This window comes from Leptopilina heterotoma, unplaced genomic scaffold (genome assembly GCF_015476425.1).
Source record: "Leptopilina heterotoma isolate Lh14 unplaced genomic scaffold, ASM1547642v1 Lhet_21, whole genome shotgun sequence".
In the NCBI taxonomy this organism is placed as follows: domain Eukaryota; kingdom Metazoa; phylum Arthropoda; class Insecta; order Hymenoptera; family Figitidae; genus Leptopilina; species Leptopilina heterotoma.
Window position 1 is genome coordinate 994,807 of NW_025110925.1, and position 24,824 is coordinate 1,019,630.

The window sequence follows — 24,824 nt, forward strand, 5'->3', positions numbered from 1 at the left end:
GGATCCATAAGAATATTATTATAAAACATAAAGAAATGGATCACTTCGAGTCGAAGACTCGAAGTAATCCATTTCTTTATGTTTTATAATAATTAAAGATGACCGACTGACAAAATCATTATTTTATTATTACAAGAATATTGATTACTGTAATTTTTTCAAAATTATTTGCATCATTTAAATTCAATTAACATTTTCTAGAATTTCTAACTAAAATTCTACTTTAAATCAATAACATCAATTATTATTCAATTAAACTTTTTCAAAAAAATTAATTCTACATAATTGTTAGTTAAAAGTACGAAAAATAATCATTTAATTCTACGAGAAATCAATTATTTAAATATAAAAATAAATAATATCGAATGTTTCGTAAAATTTATTTTTTACGCAGAATTGTATTAACAACTTTTGAAAATATTTAATTTATTTTAAGCAATTTAATTAAAATTTTAATGGAATTTATTACATTAAAGAATTTTATATCAATTTTTAAAAATAATTGAAAACTTTATGACGAATTTTATTAAATTTTTAAAAAATGATTGAATTCTTGAGAAGAATTTAAATAATAATTTTTGAAAACAATTGAATTCATGAGAAGAATTTTATTAAAATTTTTGAAAATAATTGACTTTTTCAGAAGAATTTTGAAAAAAATTTTGAGAATAATTTAATTCTTGAGAAGAATTTCCCTATCTATTTATAAAGATAATTTAATTTTTGACGAGAATTTTTAAAAAATTTTGAAAATAATTTAATTTCTACAAAATATTTTATTACTTTTCAAAAGAATTGAATTCTTGTGATGAATATTGATCTTTATCAAAATAATTGAATTTTGGAAAAGAATTTTATTAAAATTCCTTGAGAATAATTGATTTTATAAAAAGAATTTATGCGATTTTGTTGATTATCAAGCTAATTGAATTCTTTTGCAAAATTACTTAAAAATTTTTGAAAATAATTCATTTTCTAATTAAATAATTCAATGTTACCTAAAATTGAATTCTTTCCTCAAGATTTAATAAAATTTTTAATAATAATTTCATTTTTCATGGAATTTATTTAAAATTGTATTAAAAATATTTGAAACTCTGTGATGAAAAATAATTGAATTCGTAAATGAAATTTCATTATTTATGAAAATAATTGTATCTTTTCGTAGAATTGTATCAAAAAGTTTTTTCTATAATTAAATCTGTTGATAAATTTTATGAAAATAGTAAATATTGGAAATTATTGAATTGCAAAAAACTTTTGAAAGTAATTGAACTTTTGCAAAGACTTTTATAAATTTTTGAAAAGAATTGAATTTTTGGCAAAAAAATTTGCTATTTTTAAAGATAATTGAATTCTTGACGAGATATTCATAAAAATTTTTAAAAATGTTTGGATTTCTTCGAAGAATTTAAATAATAAATTATGAAAATATAATTAAATTCGTGGGAAGAATTTTATTAAATTTTGTTTAAATAATTGACTTTTTGAGAAGAATTTTTGAAAAAGTTTTGACAATAATTTAATTCTTGAGAAGAATTTTTCTATCTATTTATAAAGATTATTTAATTCTTGACGAGAATTTTTAAACAAATTTGAAAATAATTTAATTTCTACAAAGTATTTAATTACTTTTAAAAAGAATTGAATTCTTGTGATGAATTTTGATATTTATCAAAATAATTGAATTTTGGAAAAGAATTTTATTAAAATTCCTTAGAATAATTGATTTGATGGGAAGAATTTATGCGATTTTGTTGTTTATCAAGCTAATTGAATGCTTTTGCAAAATTACTTGAAAATTTTTGAAAATAATTGATTTTCTGCGACGAGTTAAATGTTATTTCTAAAAATATTTTATTTATTGCAACGAATTTTATTGTTTTATTGAATAATTAAATATTTCTTAAAATTGAATTCTTTTCTCAAGTTTCAACAAAATTTTTAATAATAATTTCATTTTTCAAGAAATTTAATTAAAATTGTATTAAAAATATTTGAAATTCTACGATGAAAATAATTGAATTCGTAATTGAAATTTTATTATTTATAAAAATAATTGAATCTTTTCGTAGAATTGTATCAAAAAGTTTTTTCTATATTTAAATCTGTTGATAAATTTTATGAAAATAGTAAATATTGAAAATTATTGAATTATGAAAAAACTTTTGAAAATAATTGAAATTTCGCAAAGATTTTTATAAATTTTTGAAAATAATTGAATTTTGTAAAGAATTTTATTAAAATTCCTAAAAATTATTAAATTTATGTGAAGAATTTTGTTATATATCAAGATAATTGCATTAAAACTTTTGTAATAATTAAATAATATTAAAAAAAACATGACGGATCCAATATGGCGAGCTATAAATTTTAGAAATCAATTGAATTCACTTGAATCTTGCTACTCGGGGGTTTTTGGGCAATTTTTAACTTCATCGTCTGCCATATTGGATCCGCCATTTTGAATTTTCAAAATCTGACTTTAAATTCGTAATAAGCGACCCAGGTAGTACTGTATACTGTACGCAATGAAACAGAGATGTATTTTTATTCTTTTCTATCTCATGCATTACTTTCTAAAAGAAACAAGTTTAATTATTACTATTATACCTGACATTGAAAATCGTAGCTCTAGTTTATTGTATAAAAATAAAAGAAAAAATGTGTTTTAACTTATTTTTCTTTTAAAACAACATTCCTGTATAACCCTGAATTTCCCAACTGAGCATGGAGGATCCGAATGAAAATTAGTAGAATTAGTTAATGAACAATTTAATATTTAATGCTTCGATAGACGTCAAGGTGCCACTTGAAGGAATAGTAGAAAATCCACCAATGGAAGTAGATATAAATTTAAATAGTAGCAAAGCAATAACATCAGAAAGCGATTTTTCTAATGCAACATCATCAACATCTAGTGATTTAACAACTAGTGAAGAGCAAAGAAATTCACACTTTAAGGTTTGTATAACATCTTTTAGAAAAAAGTATTGTATTTTACTTCTTTATTCTATTCATTCATTTTCTATTATTTTTATCACTAAAATATCTGATGAATTTTATTTAATAAGACTCATTTAAATTATTGGATAAAAACAAGAATATTTTATTTCTGTCTCCAGGGACCTGAAAATTAGTAAAAAAAAAAAATTCTGTTATCCTCTTCCATTTTGCACGCGTTAAACGGGATTTTTTTTATTAATCATCTGCTTTTTAAATAGATCAACCAAAATAAAATGAATTGCTTCTTTTTACTAATTCCGAAGATCATTTTTGAACAAGATTCAAATTCAAACTCTACTTCTAACGTTAAATTTGCTTTGAAATTAGATTATTTTTAGTGCGAAATAATTTTTCTTATTTCTTATCAAAATTTGTTTTCTTAAAAACTTTTACTTGTTATGTGGTAACATTTGTAATTAACTACTTGACAAATTCATATAAAATTTCGTTTAAGTACAGTAGAACCTTAAGAATTTCAACTCAGTTTTAGATTAAAATATCTTAATTCAAGTACATAATTTTTGAATCATCATTTATAGACGTTTATTTAAATTTTTTTTTAAATTGAGTTACATTCCGATATAGGTTTTACTGTAGGTCAAAATATTTACTAAAAAGAAATTAATTGGTATGAATTATTGAAAATTTGTTTGTAATAATAAATTCACTTTTGCTTGATAAAACTTTAAAAAAAAGAGGAAATTATGGTTCATTGTGCAAAAGGAAGCAAACTTTAATTGTAAGTAATATTTTCTGCATTTTAATCGAAATTCTATTTATTTAAGCATTTATATTACACACGTACCCTGCTCCCCCCTTCCTTTCAGAATAAACAATATAATTTTCACTTATTGGTTTTCACAGGATTTGTAGCGAAAACACTGAAAAAATTCCAACGAATTTTTAAAAAGGACAGTTTTGAAGTGAGTTGTATATTTTTTAGGAAAAATATTCTATCGCAAAATGTGTATTCAATTATTATCATTATTTTTCTTATAAAAAAAATATATTGAAAAAATAAAAAGAAATTTGTCTTAATTTATTTCTAAATTAATAGGTACTTATAAAATGATATTTTCAAATTTCAAATGTTAGTTTATATAAATTTAAAATTTGTGGGTTCTTTCTCTGAATAGATAGTTATAGTAATATAAAATTATGGTAAAATAAATATTTGCTTATTAATTGACATATAATTGTCATGAAAATTTTAGAAAAGAATGCCGAAAATGCAACTAGTTATCGTTTCTTTAGCGTCTGCACATTCTTCAATAAACATCATAATCTATATTAATAATCGTTGTATTCCGATAATCTATTCGCAGTTGTTGATTGTTTTTTGTTTCGACTAACTTTTTTTAAAATTTTTATTTTTAAATATTTCCAATTTTTAAATTAATATAAGTATTGAAAATCATTAAATTCTTGCAAAGAATCTTATCTAAAAATTTCAAGAGAATAATTGAATTTTTTCGAAGAATTTTTTTATTTATGAAAATAATTGAATTGTTCCAAAGAATTTTAAAAAATTTTAGGAAATAAATGAATTTTATGTAAATATTTGAAAATAAATTAAAATCTTTTGAGGAATTTTATTAAAATTGTTTTGAAAAGAATTGAATTTCTGCAAAGACTTTTACTATATTTATAAAAATAATTGAAATAATCAAAGAATTTATTAAAATTTTAGGAAAAATTGAATTGTTTTGAAGAATTTTAAAGAAATATTTGAAAATAATTAAATTTTTGTAAAGAATTTTATTAAAATTAAGCATATTCAAAATAATTGTTTTCATCAGAAGAATTTTATCATTTTTTGAAAATAATTTGAATTTTTTCAATTTTTTTGACGAATATATATATTTAAAAATTGCATTGAAAGTAAATTAAATTTTCCTATAGAATTTTTAAAAATATTTTGAGAATAATTGAATTATTTTTAGAGAATTTCAAATTCTTGTTGAAATTGAATTTGATGGAAATTTTTGAAAATAATTAAATTCTTTCGTGTAATTTCATTTAAAGTGGATTAAAAAAAAATTTAATTTCTGCAAAGAATTTTAGTATTTATAAAAATAGTTGAATTGTTTTGAGGAATTTATTAAAATTTTAGGAAATAATTGAATTTTATGAAAATATTTTAATTCTGTCGAGGAATTCAATTAAAATTGTTTTGAAAATAATTGAATTTCTGCAAAGAGTTTTACTATTTACAAAAATAATTGAATTCTTCCAAAGACATTAACATTAAAAAAATGTGGTGGCCATATTGGATCCGCCATTTTGAATTTTGTAAAATAAACATCAAATTCAAATTCAGTGACCCCAAAAAACCCCCGAGAAACGAATTTCGATCGAATCGCAACAATACGAATTTCAAGCAAATCTGATGAATTTCTTGACATTTTCCCTTTCTATTTACTAATTTTACTTCTGCTTTCTTGGGACAAAAATATGGTAACTGACATATTTAACAATAAATTAATATCTAATAGTAGAAACAAACGGTAATAAAAATTTTTTAAGTTTTTTTAGATGTAAATACATTTACTTTACAAAAATTGATTATCAACTATTAAAATACTTTGTCATATTAAAAAAATCAATTTTCAGCTAAAAATTAAAAGTAAACTAATTAGAAAATACTTCCGGGAAAAATATTATAGAAATAGTTTATATTCTAAACTTGTTTTTATTACTTAGCATTATATTAACAAACGTATTTTTTTTTTTTTGAGTTTATGCGACGATGAAATAAAAAATGTAAATATTCCGTTGATAATTATACCAAATTGATAAAAAAAAAAAGTTCTCTCATCGAAGCAATTTACAAATAGAATACAAAATTTTTAGTGTCACTCTAAAAGGTAACACGAAAATTTTTGTAAATTCAGTACAACAAACGTGCTTTGTTGTAGTTTAAATAAAAAATTAACAATGTACAATAATTATCTTATTTCTGTCGAAATGGAAAGTCTGAAGAAAATTCCTGAAAGTTTATACATGTGTGACTGTGTAATCTACAATATTTAAAGACAGTATAAATTAGAACAGAATTATGCTTGAGTTTCACTTCACGTTGTATAAGTCTTAAAAAAAAGTGAATAACCTTCTATAAGAAGATTGTTAAAAAGACACTTTACTTTACCTTGATTTCACAATTCAATCTTGAATAAAAATTGGAGAGAAAATTTAATATTTGTGCTTATGTCTGTGTTTCCTGGGCGATGGTGACGGTGGACTGCTCAATCTATGTTTCGACGATGTTCTTGGCGGTGGAGGCGGTGACATCGATGGCGATCGAATTCGTCTTTTTCTATCGCTTCGTTCACTGACTGGTGATCTGCGCGATGATCGCGAGGAAAACGGAGGCGAAGGTGTTCTTCGAATTCGAGGCGGCGATGGTGTCACCACTGGATTATTTCGCTTCTTATGCGGCGATCGCGATCTGCGTTTGCTGCGCGGTGATCGACTGCGTGACCTGAACGAAAATTAATTAAATATAAGAAATCTAAACACGATAATAATTAATTTTGAAAAAATAGCTTTTAAGACTGAAAAAAATAGTAAAATGTAGCTGTTGAAAAATTTAATTTGACGACTAATTTTCAATTAGAATTCTTCAAAAATAAGATTATTTTTTAAAATAATTTTCAATAGTTAAAATAAAATTCATTAAAATATAAAATTTATTTCAATGAAATTAGACAAAATTTCCAGAATTTAAAAATAAACATAAATTAACTTACAAAAATGTTTTTTGGGTAAACCTACAAAAAAGCATTGAATACAATTTTTCGGTTTAAAATTTAAATTTCGAAGTAATTTGAAAAATGACGTACCTGTAACGACTACAAGATTTTGGAGGAGGACTAGGTGAATTTCTTCTTCTGTCTCTGTAATGAACTGGCGAGTCCGGGGAAACACTTCGCTTTTTCTCCCTTCGTCTCTCATCTTCACGGTCTTCACTTTTTCTTTCTTTCATTTCTCTTTCACTCTGTAAAAACAGGAATTTCAAATTCAAACCTTTTTGAAATTTAATATCTTATAATAATTAAAAATGACAGAGTGATAAAATCATTATTTTACAATATAAGAATATTGTTACTGTAACTTTTTCAAAATTATTTTCATCATTTCAATTCAATTATTATTTTCTACAATTTTTAACTAAAATTCTTCTTTAAATCAATTATTTTTAATAATGTTTGAAAAAGTTCTTTGAGAATTTTCAAATCCATTTGTTTACAATTCAATTTTTCAAAACTTCGATTATTCGGAAATTCTTCAATTAAATACCTATATATTAGAAAATAAAAACTTTTAATAATAAAAAAAAAATTGAATCATACTTCTTCAAAAAAATTAATTCTACACAATTGTTAGTTACAAGTATAAAAAATTCAGATTTGTTAATTAAATTTCTGTAAAAATTTTATTACTTTTGAAAATAATTGAATTTCTGCAATCATTTGTAATATTTCCACTAATTTCAGAAGAATTTGAATTATTAAAATTATTCAAAAATTTAAGTTCTTTAAAATTTCTAATTAAATTTATTGAGAATAGAAATTTTCTAAAATTTCAAATTGAAACCTTTTAACTTTTGACCTTTATTTTCAATATTTTAATAAAAATTTAATAATCAATTGTTGAATTTCAATTATTAACAAACACAATTATTTTTTAAACTTGAAAGAAATTCTTCATAAAATTCAACTACTTTCAAAATTTTCAATTAAAATTATTAAAAAAAATTCCATTATGTATTTTAAAAATGGTCAATGAAATTCTGCTTAAAAATCCAATTTTTTCATAAATAGCAAAATTCATTCTATAAAATTCAATTATTTTCCACTTTTTTGATAAAATTTTTTGCAAGAATTCAGTGATTTTCAATGCATTAATTTTAATATTAAAAAAAATTTAAAGCGAGAAAAATTACTTAAAAAGTTAGGAAACAAAAAAGTAAACAACTTACTTCAGACTGCGAATAAATTACAGGAATACAACGATTATTATTAATATAAATTTGATTTATAATAAAAAGTATTGTATTTATTAATACTATTATTGTTCTTATTAATAAAATAAAATAATAAAATGAAAATTAATACAGTAAAAGTGAGCGAATAAAGTAGAATAAATATTTGAAAGTAAATTTACCTTTCTAATTAATTTTTTTCGATAATGTTCAACCTGGGCTTGAATGGTCATTCCGCCTTTAATGGACCTTCTTCCGCTCTCCAATTCATCCTGATACTGCATGGCTTTGACTTCAATTTCGCGCAGTCGATTTCTTCTTTCTTCATTATAATCACGGCTGCTAGAATTTAGGTGCATAGAAATATTCTTGTTATCGTTACTACTGTAATTGAATTAAAATGCATAAGTTATTTTTAAAAATATTATCAAAATTCGATATTCAGTGAAGTACAATTAAAAAATTGAAACGTAAATTTCACCTTGAATCCATACTGGCATCTTGTGAATTTGAATCATCGTTTTGTTCTAATTCCTCCCATTTACTTGTCGTCATTGCCTGTGCCTCGATCTGAAAATATTTAAAACAAGTCGGTATAAAAAATTTTATTTTTCAATTATTAATAATAATTTCGAATTTCTATTAGATCTTAATTTATATTTAATACCTGATCTGGATCGACAGTTTCCCATCTCGATGGAACGAATCCTGCAGGCATTGCTGATTTTTTATCATCATCTTTAGATTTTGCATTATCATTGTCTTCGTCGTCCATCGGAATACCATCAATGTCTTCATCCACTATTACAAAACAAATGATTAAAATGATAGAAAAAATATGTAAAACTACATTTTTTCAACTTACTCGGTACTCCGTCAATGTCATCGTAATGGGAACCTGGTTGAGGTGTGAGGCCAAGTTTTATGGCGCCTTTCAGAAGAGCCGCACCATCAAGAGGAACGCCGTCCAAATCTTCAGTTGCTTCTGCATCTGTATCCGAAAGTGGTGCTCCATCGATGTCTTCGTCGTGTTCCTTTTCCGGTTCTTCTGGCTAAAATTATAAATTAATTACAACATATGACAAGTTTCCAATTTGAAAAAAAGAAAATAATCCACTCACCATAACAAGTCCAAGGAAGGAATTTTGAAGTTTGACAAGAAAGTCTCGAGGATAAACAGCCCAGTCTTCCCAAGCTCTGAACATTCGCATCACACGAACTTTAAATCCTTCTGCTTTTAATCTACTGTCAAATTGTTTATAAGCCTGATGAACCTCATTAAAAATTTCCAGCAGGCGTGATTCGAACCTTAAATTAAAATGCAATATTATTTTTTATCCTCTTTCAACACAATGATTAGACAAAGACAGTTAATATTAATATTAAAAAGTGAAGAAATATTTACGCTTTTCTGTAGATTGTGGCATTTGTAATTTTAACGCCACAGTTGTGCAAAATATCAGAAATAAGATAGAGTCTGGCTATCTTCTTGTTCACAGGTGTTTGCAAAATTGAAAGAGATTCTGTGATACAATCGCAAATTTCTTCAGCTGCTTCCGCATGTTCTATACAAAATACCATTGCTTCTGCAACTCTTATTCGTTCAGGAGAAATATTACGCAACAAATCTTCCAAACGATCTCTTTGACTAAAATCAATTATTTGCCTGTTTATGTACAATCGTAAATATATCAAAAAATCGTTACATCAATTACATAATTGCAACATTTATGTTACAAAATTATTCAATGTTTTTAATAAATTATTATTTTTATTAAACAATCAAAATCATATTTCTCGATAATTAATACAGGGCTCGAACCAGTGAAAGTATTTAAAAATACGGACTTTACGGACCAAAAATAAAAAATTACGGACCAATTACTGATAAAAATATAACCAGTCCGAGTCAAATAAGAGAACATTTTACTTAAAACTATAAATTAAAATTGCCATAACTATAAAACATGAAGAAATCAATCACTCCGAGTCTTCGACTAGGAGTGTTCGATTTCTTCATGTTCCTCTAATAATTAAAGATGACAGAGTGATAAAATCATTATCAATTCAATTATTATTTTCTTGAATTTTTAACTAAAATTCTTCTTAAAATCGATTATTTTTAATAATTTTCGAAAAAGTTCTTTGACAATTTTCAAATTCAATTTGTTTACAATATTCAATTTTACGAAATTTCTATTATTCGTAAATTCTTCAATTAAATATATATTAGAAAATAAAAACTTCGAATAATATTAAAAAAATCCGCAATTAAACTTTCTCAAAAAAATGTATTCCACAAAATTGTTAGTTAAAAATATAAAAAATTCAAATTTTCAAAGATTTTAATTTGAAACCTTTTCAAAATTCAATTATTTCTAAAAATGTACGCTCTAATGCTTTTAATATTCAATTATAACCCAAAATTTTAACATAAATCCATTTTTAAATCAATTTTTATAAGAAAATTTTACTAGAATTCAATTATTTAAATATACCAAAAAACAATTTATTGAATGATTGCATGTTTCTTAAAATTAAATTCTCATAAAGAATTTTATTAATAAATTTTTAAATAATTTAATTCTTTAGACGAATTTTAATTAAATTTTTAAGAATAATTACATTTTTTCGAGAAATTCGATTAAAAATAAAAGAAATTCTGCAATGGATTGTATTATTTATCAAAATAATTGAATTCCCAATCAGAAATTTATTATTTACCAAAATAATTGAATACCTGTAAAAATTTTATTGTTTATGAAAATAATTGAATGACTGCGAAGAAATTAATAGAAAAAAAACTTGTAAATAATGAAATTTCTGTGAAATTTTAATTATTTTGTGAAAATAATTAAAATTTTATTAAATTTTTTTTTAGATAATTGAATTCTTTTGGAAAATTTTATTAGAATAGTAGATATCTATTAAAAATCATTGAATTGAGGAAAATTTTTATAAAAAATTGAAATTATGACAAGAATTTTATTAAAATTTTCGAAAATAATTAAATTTCGGAGAAGAAATTTATTATTTTCAAAGATAATTGAAATTTTGACAATAATTTTATTAAAAGTTTTGAAAACAATTTTGCGAAGAATTCTATTATTTGAAAAGAGAATAATTACAATTTTCACGAGAACTTTTAAAAAAAATAATAATTCTACAGAATTGTTAGTTGAAAAGTACGAAAAATTCAGATTTTTCAAGATTTTAATTTGAAACCTTTTCAAAATTTAATTTTTTCTAAAAATTCATGCTCCAATGCTATTAATATTCAATTATTAACAAAAAAATTTCAAAAAAAATTAATTTTCAAATCAGTTTTGATTTGAAAATTCTACGAGAATTCGGTTATTTAAATACAAAAATAAATAATTGATTGCTTCTTAAAAATAAATTCTCATATAAAGAATTTTATCAACAAATTTTTAAATAATTGAATTCTTTTGATGAATGTTAATAAAATTTTTATGAATAATTACATTTTCGAGAAATTTGATTGAAATTTTATTAAAAATAAATGAAATTTTGCGATGAGTTTTATTATTATTTGTGAAAATAATAATTGAAGTCTTAAAAAGAATTTTATTATTTATGAAAATAATTAAATTATGGCTAAGAAATTTATATAAAATTTGTAAATAATTGAGTTTCTGGGGAATTTTTATTATTTTGTGAAAATAATTAAATAAAAGGTTTGTGTAGAATTTTATTAAATTTTTTCTTTAGATAATTGAATTCTATTGGAAAATTTTATTAGAATAGTAGATACCTATTAAAAATCATTGAATTGAGGAAAATTTTTATAAAAAATTGAAATTGTGACAAGAATTTTATTAAAATTTTTGAATTTCGGAGAAGAATTTAATTATTTCTAAAGATAATTGAAATTTTGACGAGAATTTTTAAAAAATTTTGAACATAATTGAATTTTTGCAAAAAAATTTTTATTACTTTTGAAAATAATTGAATTATCTACAATCATTTGTAATTTCTCTAAAATTATCCAAATTATATTGTATAATTTACGAACTTTACGGACCTTTTTCAATCAAATTACGGACTTTACTGACCTTTTTTTTAAAAAAAAACGGACTTTTACGGACTTTAAGCAAAGTTACGGACTTTTACGGGATTTACGGACCTAGTTCGAGCCCTGTTAATATTATTATTGAAATTTATTGAATTTATTGAAATTTAATTATTTCTAAAAATTGCAACTGTAATTATTCCAAAATTCAATTTTTTTTAAATAAAAATTTTAATATGTTTATTTTTTTTGCTTCCCTTAAATTTACAAATAATTTGATTTAAAAATCTTTTAATATTAATCCCTATAAAATTCTTGTTAATTCTTGTTAATTTTACAAAATTTACAATTGTTTCAATTTTTTTTAAAATTATTTTCGAGAATTCAAAGTATATCATCAAAGAATTTTAATTACAATTCTTCAAAAACCTAATTTCTTTCTGAATTTCTTTATTGAGTTTTTTTAAATTTGGGTTAAATTTTCTTACTTCACTTATTTTATTATTTACAAATTAACTGTCAAACTTTTGACATAACAATTCGAAGTAAACAAAATTTTGAATCAAAAAACGCTAACTTTACGTGAAGACAAATAATTGCATTTTTCGAGGAATTTATTTAAAATTATATTAAAAATATTTGAAATTCTGCGATAAAAATAATTGAATTCGTAAATGAAATTTTATTATTTATGAAAATAATTGAATCTTTTCGTAGAATTGTTTCAAAAAGTTTTTTCTATAATTAAATTTGTTGATAAATTTTATGAAAATAGTAAATATTGAAAATTATTGAATTGCAAAAAACTTTTGAAAATAGGGTACATTTAGGGGCCAAAATTAAAAAAAGGGGACAGACTGTGAAGCTTGTAAGTTTCATTATAATTGTCGAATTTCTATTATAATCGCGTCGTAACTGGTACTTTGACTCTATTATTATGTTTTATAAAAATATCATAAGAAAGAAAATAAGGAATAAAAAATAATACCTGTTTGACAGACTCCCCCTTCTAGGCTCTTGTCTTTCTTCAATTTCAATTAATTCCTCTGGCATTCCCTGAGTCCATGGATTGATTGGCGGAGGTCTCCAAACGCTTCCTCCTTTAAACATTCTAAAATCTTCAATTCGCCATTCTTTTTGACAATCTCCTTGAAGAATGGAATACAATTTCCAACGATAATAAGTATGTGCCGGTGAATAGTTTTCAAATAAAAATCTGAAAGAAAATATTCCAAAAATTATATTTTGAAGTCTTTGACATTCTGATCACTTTTTTTGAGTGATGAGAAAAAAAGAACAAGTATTAGAAAATAATTACTAACCGAAACATGGGATTTGATATTTCTCGATTCATAATCATTGCTTCAAACATGGGTCCCTCTCGAATGACAAATTCCACCATTCTATGTATCAACATGACTAAGTTCCTATAAGGCGCGCAGTCTCATTTAAATAACCAAATTTCCATAGACAAGACGAAGAAATGTTTGTTTTTTTTTTTTAAGGAAAAAGAGAACGTGGATAGGGAAGAAGGCGGAATACGATCATACTTACAGGAATCTGTATAAAAGTCTACATAAGATTAAAATCTAAAAATACCTTTCCGTCGGAATAACCACTTTGACAACTGCATTCTGCAAAATCTGTCAAGGCCCAGTAAGTGTGTCGATAGAGTGGTACAGATTGTCATCCAAAACATCGGAATGCACCCCCAAGAATGGACGGGAACAATTCAAGATAATTTTAAAGGACGATTAGAGAAGTCTTTGAAAATTTGAATTCCACTTTTTCTACGGTAGGCACCAACGCCTCCGCTCTTACAATTTTACAAATTATTCAACAAAACTTTTTTAAACTTACCAAATTAACTGATTAACACCAAGTTATTCTCTTTCTATCATTATTTTTCAATTATTATCTTTAACCTTACTGAGAAAACAATTTATCTTTTCAAAATTAAAACATTCTTCAAAATAAAAATAAATGTTTTATTATCAACTTTCTATTTCAGGGTTGCTACAAAAATTTAATTTTGTTTTTTCCTGACTTTCCAGACAAAATTTTTTTTCTTTTTCCCTAACCCTAAAGAATATTCTGATTCACTTTAAAAATTATTAGATACTCAAAAAAAAAAAAAAAATGTTCCATTACATTTATTTACAAATTTCTTCAAAAGTAAAGTTATTCGAAAACATCAATAACTTCGTTTTTAAATAAATATTTAATCATTATTATTTTTTCATAGGAATTAAAATTCTTCAAAAGATTCAAATTCAATAACTTTTAAGAATATTATTATAAAACATGTCCGTGTGATAAAATCATTATTTTTTTTATATTATAAAAGAATATTGTTACTATAACTTCTTCAAAATTATTTTCATCAATTCAATTCAATTATATTATTTTTTTAGAATTTTTAACTAAAATTTCTCTTTAAATCAATTATTTTTAATAATTTTTGAAAAAGTTTTTTAATAATTTTCAAATTCATTTGTTAACAATTCAATTTTATACGGAATTTTAATTATTCACAAATTCTTTAATTAAATATATATTGGAAAATAAAAACTTTAAATAATTTTAAAAACAATTCAATTAAACATTTTCAAAAAAAAATTAATTCTACAGAATTATTAGTATGAAAAATTCAAATTTTCAAAGATTTTAATTTGAAACCTTTTCAAAATTCAATTATTTCTAAAAAATTCACGCTATAATGCATTTAATATTCAATTACAGGCTGTCTACTATTTTCGTTTAACAAAATTTCCGGCTTTGTCCTAATTTTTCCCGGTTTTCTTTCTCATCAAATTTAAATTTATTTTCATTCGAAGACAAATAAATCTACAAGTAGCTTTCAAACTTTTTATTAGAGTTTTTAAGAATAATTAAATTCATTGGACGAGTTTCTTTAAATTTTTTGAAAATAATGTTTTTTTTAATAATTTTAATTAAAAATTTGGAAAATAATTGAATTAAACAAAGAATTTTTTCAACTTTTTAAAATAATCTTGTATTGCTCAAAATTATAATTGAAAATTTGATTAATTCAATTTTATTAAAATTAATTGATACTTGTAATTGAATTTCTGCAAAGAAATTTACTATTTATAAAAGTAATTGAATCCTTCAAAAGAATGTTATTATTTTTGAAAATAATTAAATGTTTGCATAAAATTTTATTAAAATTTTTTGAAAATAATTAAATTGTGGAGAACAATTTAATTATTTATAAAGGTAATTAAAATTTTGAGAAGAGTTTGAAAAAATTTTTAAACATAATTGAATTTTTGCGAAGAATTTTATTACTTTTGAAAATAATTGAATTGTTTTTTTTTAGAATTTTATGGAATTTTATGAAAATAATTGAATTCTTTCGACGAATTTTAATAAAATTTTTAAGAATAATTACATTTTTCGAGGAATTCGATTAAAATTGAAATTCTGCGATGAGTTTTACTATTTATGAAAATAATTGAATTCCTAAAAAGAATTTTATTATTTACGAAAATAATTGAATCTCTGTAAAAAAATTGTATAGTTTATGAAATAAATGAAAATTATTACGAAGAAATTTATAATAAATTTGTAAATAATTGTAAATAATTAAATTCTTGTGAATTTTTACTATTTATGAAAATAATTAAATGTTTTGGTAGAATCTTATCAAAATTTGTTTTAAATAATTAAATTCTTCGGGAAAATTTTTTATTAAAATAGTAGACATTGAAAATCATTGAATTGAGAAAAATTTTTGAAAATAATTACAGTTTGGCCAAAAATTGTATTAAATTTTTTTAAGTAATTGAATTTAGAAGAAGAATTTTATTATTTATAAAGATAATAGACCTTTTCATTTCAATTATTTTCTTTGCGCATGCGTTATATGGAATTGAAGTTCCGTTTCAAGTTTCGGCCCTGTTTACAGCTATTGCATTATTCAGATATGAAAAAATTATAAAAAGTGTTCTAATAATTATTATATATTGCATAAAAATGGAGTATAATAATTATAACAAATACTGGAATAAATTTAATGAAAAAATTAAGGACGGAGCATATATTAATTATTTTATCAATAAGTTATTTTTGAAATATCAATAATTTATTTTAGTTTTTTTGCATTTCTACATGCAACGTTAATAAAAATAATAAATAAAAGTGAAAGAGGTAACTATTATGTTTTTCACATTTCATCAGCGAATAACAATATGTCAATATATAGTAAACATAACCTCACTCTGGAACCAACTCTTTTTTCTTCTTTTAGTTGACTGTTTTCTGCACTGCAGTGATATTTTTAATTGCAAATTTAACTGCGTGTTTTTATGTTTAAATTTGATACCAATTTTGCACCGGACACATTTTCTTTTCTCTATAAAAACATGAGCAAAAGTAAAGTTTTAACACATGTTAATAGAACAGGGCCGAAACTTTTAAAATTGGTGAACTGTCATGGTTGCTGCGCAGGCGCATTCGCGACTTCCGAATTGAAATGAAAAGGTCTATTGAATTGTTGATGAGATTTTTTTTCTAATTTTTGAACATAATTGAATTTTTGCGATCATTTGTAACTTCTCTAAAATGCAAAGTTTTTAGTGTTTTTAACTAAAATTTATCTATTTTATGAATGAAGTTATTTAATTAGAAATTATTGTCAGAAATAGAAAAGATTGAAGGTTTTGTGTTAATTTCACAGTTTATGAGGCAAACAAAAGAAAAAACACCAAAATTCAACATTTTCTTATGAATTTTAAAAATTAAATTTTTTCCAGTACTTTTAATAAAAATCCCTGACTTTTCCCTGACCTGTGGCAACCCTGTAATTCTTTTTTTTCTGTTATGAATTTTTCCGGGCATCAGCGAATAAAAATTTGCGTATGTTTTCTAACAGAAGACAATAACTTTACCTTTTCAAAGTTTTCCTTCTCCTGCGGCTCCAAGGTCTGGTGGTTGCGAATACGTGGTATCTGAGATTATGTTTGAAAATTATAGTCACACGATTATGATTGTTTTCTTGCAATTAATTTTTAAATTATCAACAACAAAAAGAAACATTTAATATAATCTATACCGCCCAAAGTCAATGTATAGAGAAACAAAAAAATCATCCAAAAAGATATGATTTCTTCTATTCGTTGCGAGATAAAAAGAGAGAAATGATTTTTGAAAATTTTAACACGCTATTAATTAATGAATTAATAACTAGTTTTTGGGGATTAAATCGAACGAATCAGTAAAACGAAGGTGTTTAAAATATGAAAGAGAATTGCTTTTATTAACTCGCCCCTTGATTGGTCAGATAAGTGTACCTTGTGCTTGTCGCGACGATGAGGTTGAGCATTAAATGGAAGTCCAGAAGGCGGTGGTGGCTGCGTTATTTCCATTAAAGCAGGCGGAATGTAAATGGGATATGGCGGTATTGGCACACTTTTACCCCAGCCCAACTTCATTTCATATTGCATTATATCTCGACCTATCTCATCACAACGCCAGTCAAATATTTTTAACCATTTTGCATATGAAAAAACACATTTTTTCAAAGATCGATTAGTACAACTCACATTTCTTTTCAAGAGCATTTATATTTTTTAAACGAACGAAATAATTCCAAATTTACAAAACACAATATTCTAGATACTAATTTTTAAATAACAATTTTAATTAACTACTGTTAAATGAAAATTTAAGAAGAAATTTTATGTACACTGTTTTAATTAACCAATTAATTATTAATTCAATTAACTAAAAATTATTATAATTATAATTAATAAATTACACTGGTCGACAAAATTTTATTAAAAGAGTAATTTTCAGGGTAGTGGAAAATTAATCATGTCCAGAAACTTAGACTAGTGAAGTTAAAATCTATATTAATAATCGCAGGCTTCACAGTGCCCCTAAAAAGTATTTTAGGGGAAATAGGGAACTTTCTCAAATATTTTTAAAAATAATTGATTTAGAGAAGAATTTTAGTTAAAAATTCCAGACAACAATTAAATTTAAATATTAAAAATAATTTTAAAGAAGTTAGAGTAAAAACTATTGATGCGTTTTGAATAATTTTATAATTAAAGAATTTCGCAAATAAATATAATAGAATTTATTTTTAGTATTTGCTAATTATTTTTAGAGTGGATCAGAATTTTTTTTTAGGGTCAAGGAAAAGTCATAATTTGTTTGAAATCAAAATTTTGTGTCAACCTTGTGAATTATTCCAGAATTCAATTTTTGAAAAACTAAAACTTATTTATAATTGAATTCTTGCAAAGAATTCAATTTTTTTAAAATAATAAATTGAATTTCTGTGAATATTTAATTATTTATGAAAATAATTGAATGTTAGCAAAGAATAATTTAATTTGTTTGATAGGAAGACAATTTCAGTCAACACTTATCATTTAATAAGTCAGTTTAGTTAGCAAAGAATTTTATAAAAATTGATTTTAAAAATAATTGAATTCTTTTGGGAAATTTTTATGAAAATAGTAATTATTCAAAATAATTAAACATCGAAAAATTTTTAAAAATAACTGAATTGTTTCTAAGAATAGGTTTTAGTAGATGAGATATAAAAAATAATTTTTGGCTTTTGTGTCTGGAATTTTAAATTTTTCAAAGAATCTGATTTGTGTTTTTTTGAAAATCTTAACTTTTCGGATTTAAAATTTTTTCGACCAGTGCTATTATTATAATAATTTTGTTCTTATTATTATCATAATTAGTTATTATTATTATTATTATTTCTAATTAATTCTAATTCTAAATTAATTAACAATACTGCAAACATTTTTGACAAACTTACCGTTTAAATTTTTCAGCGCTCGCTCTCCATCTCTACGGCTCATGAACGCAACGAAACCACAATTTCTTTGTCTAGCTTTTTCTTCATCGCTACGGGGCCACATTATTTTTATACTAGCCAATGGGCCAAATTTTCCAAAAATCTCCATTAACTGTTGTTCTGTGATCTGTTGACAAAAAAACATTTTTGTAAAAAAATCTCTTTCTTTCTTTTTCTTTTTAATTATTTATTATAATTTTTTGTCATTTTATTACTTTTCAAAAGAATTGGATTCTTGTGATGAATTTTGATATTTATCAAAATAATTGAATTTTGGAAAAGAATTTTATTAAAATTCCTTAGAATAATTGATTTTATAGGAAGAATTTATGCGATTTTGTTGGTTATCAAGATAATTGAACTCTTTCGCAAAATTACTTAAAATTTTTTGAAAATAATTGATTTTCTGCGACGAATTAAATGTTATTTATGGAAATATTTGAATTATTGCAACAAATTTTATTGTATTCTATTGAATAATTGAATGTTTCTTAAAACTGAATTCTTCTCTCTAGTTTTAAAAATTTTTTTAATAATAATTTGCATTTTTCAAGAAGTTGAAAATAATTGAATTCGTAAATGAAATTTTATTATTTATGAAAATAATTGCATCTTTTCGAAGAATTGTGTCAAAAAGTTTTTTCTATAATTAAATCTGTTGATAAATTTTATGAAAATAGTAAATATTGGAAATTATTGAATTGCAAAAAACTTTTGAAAGTAATTGAACTTTTGCAAAGATTTTTATAAATTTTTGAAAATAATTGAATTTTTGGCGAAAAATGTTGCTATTTGTAAAGATAATTGAATTCTTGACGAGATATTCGTGAAAATTTTTAAAAATAATTAAATTTCTTCGAAGAATTTTATTACTTTTGAAAATAATTGAATTCTTGGGATGAATATTGTAATTTATGAAAATAATGTAATGTGTAAACTCAACGGTGATAAAAAAAATGGAATATTTTAATCCAACTTTTGAAATAAAGATATTAAAACAAGAATTGTGAAAAATAAAAATTACCTTAGGATTCAAATTCCCCAGATATAAATTTGTAGTATTGGGATCTCCGTTGTCAAAAGAGCCATCTGTAAATGAAAAATATGTTTCAGAGTGCCTTTAGGAACCAAAAGGAACAAAAAAAATTAAAGATGAAATGAACTAGAGGAAAAATGAATTTTTAACTCATTTAATTCTACCTTCTACGCATTTTAAAGCTGCCATCATCGGATCTTCCGAAGATGTGGTTAAAACTGTTTTCACGACTCCTTTATATTTATGTCTTTCCTCTCTTTCTTCTTGTATCATTTTAAGTTCCTCTTTAAATAATTCTAAATTACTCTTTTTCTTTTCGCCTTCCTTCTTCTTTTTACCAAGTCTATCAATTTTCCTCTCATTCGAACCAAGGAGCCTCGCATATTCTTGCGCTTGTTCCGCTGACGATCTATTGTCAACCATTTCTGATATTTTCGACTGAGGTTTATAAAGTTTGCCCTTTTCTCTCGTATCTTCCTCTGTAAAAAAAAAGTATTCATCAATTTTTTCTCTCATAGAATCGTTTACAAACATTTTATTAAATAATTATAGATATTTACGTCTTTTTCCAGCATCGTAAGTACCGGCTTTTACCCAAACTTTATTAGTTGGCTTATTTGGAGTGTCTTGAAATGTTGCGACAAATTCTTCAAAAGCCTATTAAGAAGAAAACATTTTTACATTAACAATAGCTTTTTTTTAGAAAAAATTATCTCAGTGTTATTATTTTACAAAAAAAAAGAAACAGACTTTTTTCAAAAATACTTTTTTTTATTCATAAATACCTGAGAATATTTGCTGAAAAAAAATATCTAAATATTTTTTTAAAAATAAGTTACGTCTATGATGCAGTTACAATTTTTTTAATTAATAATTTTTTGTAAATGAAATTAAAGAAAAAATTGTATTTGCTTGCTAGCGATCAAATTAGATAACATTGATTTATAATCATTTTGTGTTACGAACAATATATTTTTCCAATAAGTACTTTCGTCTCAAAAACTGAGAAAATTTTTATATTCGATTTTTTTACAGATAAGATTGTGAGATCTTAATATTAAAACACTTTCTAGGAATTGCTTGCCATATCTTGAATTAGAAACAACGTAAAATATTTCATAGACTATCTAATCAATATATTAATTACTATTTTTTGAAAACATAATTTTTTTCAGAATTGTATTTTTGAAAATACATTATTTTATGAATTTACAAAAATTATTTTAAATAATTCAATTCTCATAGTTAAATTCTGATAGGAATTGAGTTTAAAAAAAATTTCAGTTAAAATTTTTTAAAATAATTGAATATTTAAAGCGTTATAACAGGAATTTTAGGAATTAATTAAATTTGAAAATATTTTTAAATTAAATTCTTTGAAAATTTAAGGGAAGCAAAAGTACAAAAATATTTAAATTTTTGTTTAAAAAAAATTATTAGTTACATTATTTTTCTTTAAAAATTCTTAAAGTTTTGAATATTTTTATTGATAACTTTTGATAAATTTTTAATCGATAATTCCGAGTCTTCGACTCGAAGTCATTGATTTCTTCATGTTTTATAATAATTATTAATAAAAATAATTTATAATAATTAAAATCATTATCAATTCAATTATTATTTTTAAGAATTTTTATCTAAAATTCTTCTTTATATCGATTATTTTGAATAATTTTCGAAAAAGTTCTTTGACAATTTTCAAATTAACTAAATAAATATTAGAAAATAGAAACTAAAAATAATATTTAAAAAACTCAATTAAACTTTTTCAAAAAAATTAATTACAAAATTAAATTATTTTTAAAAATTCAAGCTATATTGCTTTTAATATTCAATTATTATCTAAAATTTTAACTGAAATTCATTTTTATGAAATAAAAATCAATTTTTATTAGAATATTCTACTAGAATTCAATTATATTAATAAAAATAAAATGCAAATAAATAATTTATTAAACAATTAAACGTTTCTTAAAATTCAATTCCCATAAAAAATCGTTATCAACAAATTTTCAAATAATTGAATTCTATCAACGAATTTTAATAAAATTTTTAAGAATAATTACATTTTTCGAGAAATTTGATTAAAATTGTACTAAAAATAATTGAAATTCTGCATTGAAATTTATTATTTATGAAAATAATTGAATTCTTGCGAAGAATTTTATTAAAATTTTCAAAAATAATTAAATTCTTGTAAAAAATTAACAGGAACTCAATTATTTTTAAAAATCTTCATAAAATTCTTGGCATAAATTAAAAATAACAAAATTCTTAGCAGATCTTCAATTACTTTCAGAAATTTTAATAAAATTTTTCGCAAGAATTTAAATATTTTCGTAAAATAATAAAAATCTTTGCAGAGATTTAATTATTTTCAAAGGTCTTAATAAAATTCTTCGTAAAAATTCAATTATTTTCAAAAATATCAGAATTTTAGCAGAAATTTAAACATTTTAAAAAATTTTGATAAAACCTTTTTTGATAGAAATTCAATTATTATAATTCAATTATTATAATCTAAGATTTTAACTGAAATCTATTTTTAAATCAATGTTTATGAGAAAATACTACCAGAATTCAATTATTTAAATACAAAAATAAATAATTTATTGAATAATTGAATATTTCTTGAAATTCAATTCCTATTAAAAATTTTATCAACAAATTTTTAAATAATTAAATTCTTTGGACGAATTTTAATAAAATTTTTAAGAATTTTTTCGAGGAATTCGATTAAAATTCTATTGAAAATAATTGAATTCCTAAAACGAATTTTATTATTTACGTAAATAATTGAATCCCGGTAAAAATTTTATTAAATTTTGAAAATAGTTGAATGATTGCGAAGAAATTTATAAAAAAAATTTGTTAAATTAATTAAATTCTTGTAAAATTTTTATTATTTTTTGAAAATAATTAAAAGTATTTGTAGAATTTTATTAAATTTTTTTTTTTTTTTAATAATTAAATTCTTTTGGTAAATTTTATGAAAATAGTAGATATTGAACAATATTTAATTTTTGCGAAGAATATTATTGCTTTTGAAAGTAATTGAAATTTTGCAATGGATTTTATTAAAATTTTTGAAAATAATTGAATTTTATTACTTTAGAAAATAATTGAATTCGTGAGATAAATATTGTTAATTACGAAAATAATTAAAATTTTTTAAAGAATTTTAATAATATTTTTGGAAATAATTGAATTTTGTCGAAGAATTTTGCTATTTATTTATAAAGATAATTGAAATGTTGACAATGTTTTTTAGATTTTTTGAAAATAATTGAATTTCGGAGAAGAATTTTAATATTTCTAAAGATAATTGAAATTTTGGCGAAGAATTTTATTACTTTTAAAAATAATTGATGAATTTCTGCAATCATTTGTAATTTCTCTAAAATTCTCCAAATTATATCGTACAATTTACGAACTTTTCATCCTTTTTGAATGAAATTACGGACTTTACGGACCTTTTTTAAAAAAAACGGACTTTTACGGACTTGAAGCAAAGTTACGGACTTTTCAGGATTTACGGACCTACTTCGAGCCCTGACTCTATAAAAATCGAAATAAGTTGCATTTTATAATAAAAATGTAGTATTTTTTGCAATATTTGGAAGAAAAGTCGAAAAAGTCGTAATTTTTGAAAATAAGTCGAAAAATTCGCATTTTTCGAAAATAGTCGAGAAAGTCCTAATTCCGAGGTCTGTTACATTTTTTGAGAATTTAATTACTTTCAAAATTTGCAATTAAAATTCTTCAAAAGTTGATTTTCGAAAATTGTAATAAAATACTTGAAAAAAAATCCACTTTTTCAATTAAATTTTACAAAATTTCAATTATTAAAAATCTTTTTATCTGTATATTTCGAAGATTTAATTAGGAGAAATTATTCAAAGATAATTTTTGAAAGATTTTTCTGTAGTTATTTTTCAAACTATAAAAATCGAATTAAGTTGCATTTTATACTAAAAATGTGGTATTTTCGTTCAATATTTGGAAAAAAAGGTAAAAAAGTCGCATTATTTGAAAATAAGTCGAAAAAAACGAAAAACTTATACTATCCGAAGCCTGATGTTTTTGAAATTTGTTACTCATTGATTAATGAAAATCTTGTCTATTAAAATTGGCCCACGGAATTAAATTTATTTTACGTTTTTGAAACTTTCAGTCACTTCAATCAATCAATAAGAAACAAAAATACTTTTTTTTTGGAAAAATATTCATACTTTTTTCAAAAACGATTTTTGTATAAAAATATTGAGAAATCAATGAATAAAGAAAACTGCATCATTTAAAGTAAAGAATTAAAGAAAATAATTATTTAAAAGAAAGGAAATTAATATTTTACCTGCGCTGCAGCTTGTTCTTGTTCTTTTTTTCGTTGTTCTTCCAATTCTTTTTTACTGAGAGGTCGTTTTCCCATTGTGCCGATGGAAAACGCCTTGAGCTTTTGCTCAGTAATTTGCTATTAAAATTCATTGGGAAAAAGAGAGAATTAATAAATTATCAAAAAAGAAAAATTTCAATTATCCATCAAATATTATTGTAAATAAATATTATTATTCTATTTAGTGAGAGAAAAATTGCAAATAATTAATTGTACCTTCATAATGGCCTTATCCGCCATCGTGACTGAAAAAACCTAACCTACAAATATAGCATTTGTATTAAAAATCACCACTGTCGTGAAAAACACTGTAAATTTAACACTTGAAAATAACTATACTTTAGAGAAAACACTTCTTATTGCGTTTTACTTTATTAGTAAACACAATGCTAAGGAGAATTTTTATTTTTAAACAAAATATTATGCTCCTCTGTTGCTCCTCTGATTCAATCTCATACACAGATAGCCACAAGCTACTGACTGAAGTTGGCCACGAATTAGTGAAAACGCTCCAACCAATCGTAG

The 24,824-nt window shown here is 22.7% G+C and overlaps 1 protein-coding gene across 6 annotated transcripts; it reads right to left on the reverse strand.

Moving 5' to 3' along the window:
* Positions 1 to 5,721: 5,721 nt before the first annotated feature.
* LOC122501445 (U2 snRNP-associated SURP motif-containing protein) lies at positions 5,722 to 24,763 on the reverse strand. 6 transcript variants are annotated; one of them, XM_043610898.1, is made up of 20 exons: positions 24,639 to 24,759; positions 24,516 to 24,559; positions 24,261 to 24,377; positions 20,467 to 20,563; positions 20,071 to 20,385; positions 19,895 to 19,959; positions 18,832 to 18,997; positions 17,339 to 17,502; positions 16,937 to 16,996; positions 13,623 to 13,666; positions 13,346 to 13,450; positions 13,012 to 13,239; positions 9,396 to 9,656; positions 9,112 to 9,298; positions 8,856 to 9,042; positions 8,658 to 8,791; positions 8,472 to 8,560; positions 8,173 to 8,374; positions 6,849 to 7,003; positions 5,722 to 6,487 (listed from the first exon to the last, which is right to left on the reverse strand). In XM_043610898.1, the coding sequence occupies exons 2-20, from the start codon at positions 24,537 to 24,539 to the stop codon at positions 6,199 to 6,201; spliced, it is 2,889 nt and encodes a 962-aa protein (XP_043466833.1). In that variant the 5' UTR covers positions 24,540 to 24,559; positions 24,639 to 24,759; the 3' UTR covers positions 5,722 to 6,198. The 6 variants fall into 6 exon arrangements, with proteins under 6 accessions (XP_043466833.1, XP_043466834.1, XP_043466838.1 ...); XM_043610899.1 differs by having other exon boundaries at positions 9,396 to 9,638; positions 24,516 to 24,763; XM_043610903.1 differs by having other exon boundaries at positions 5,723 to 6,487; positions 8,173 to 8,329; positions 9,396 to 9,638; positions 24,516 to 24,763.
* Between the last annotated feature and the right edge of the window lie 61 nt (positions 24,764 to 24,824).

Coding starts and splice junctions, on each gene's coding strand:
- LOC122501445 (XM_043610898.1), bottom strand. CDS start 24,539: ATGGCGGATAAGGCCATTATGAAG. Junction 13,667..16,936: donor AGAAGGAAAACTTTGAAAAG/GTAAAGTTATTG, acceptor GGGCCTTGACAG/ATTTTGCAGAATGCAGTTGT. Junction 13,451..13,622: donor GTGGTTATTCCGACGGAAAG/GTATTTTTAGAT, acceptor CGCGCCTTATAG/GAACTTAGTCATGTTGATAC.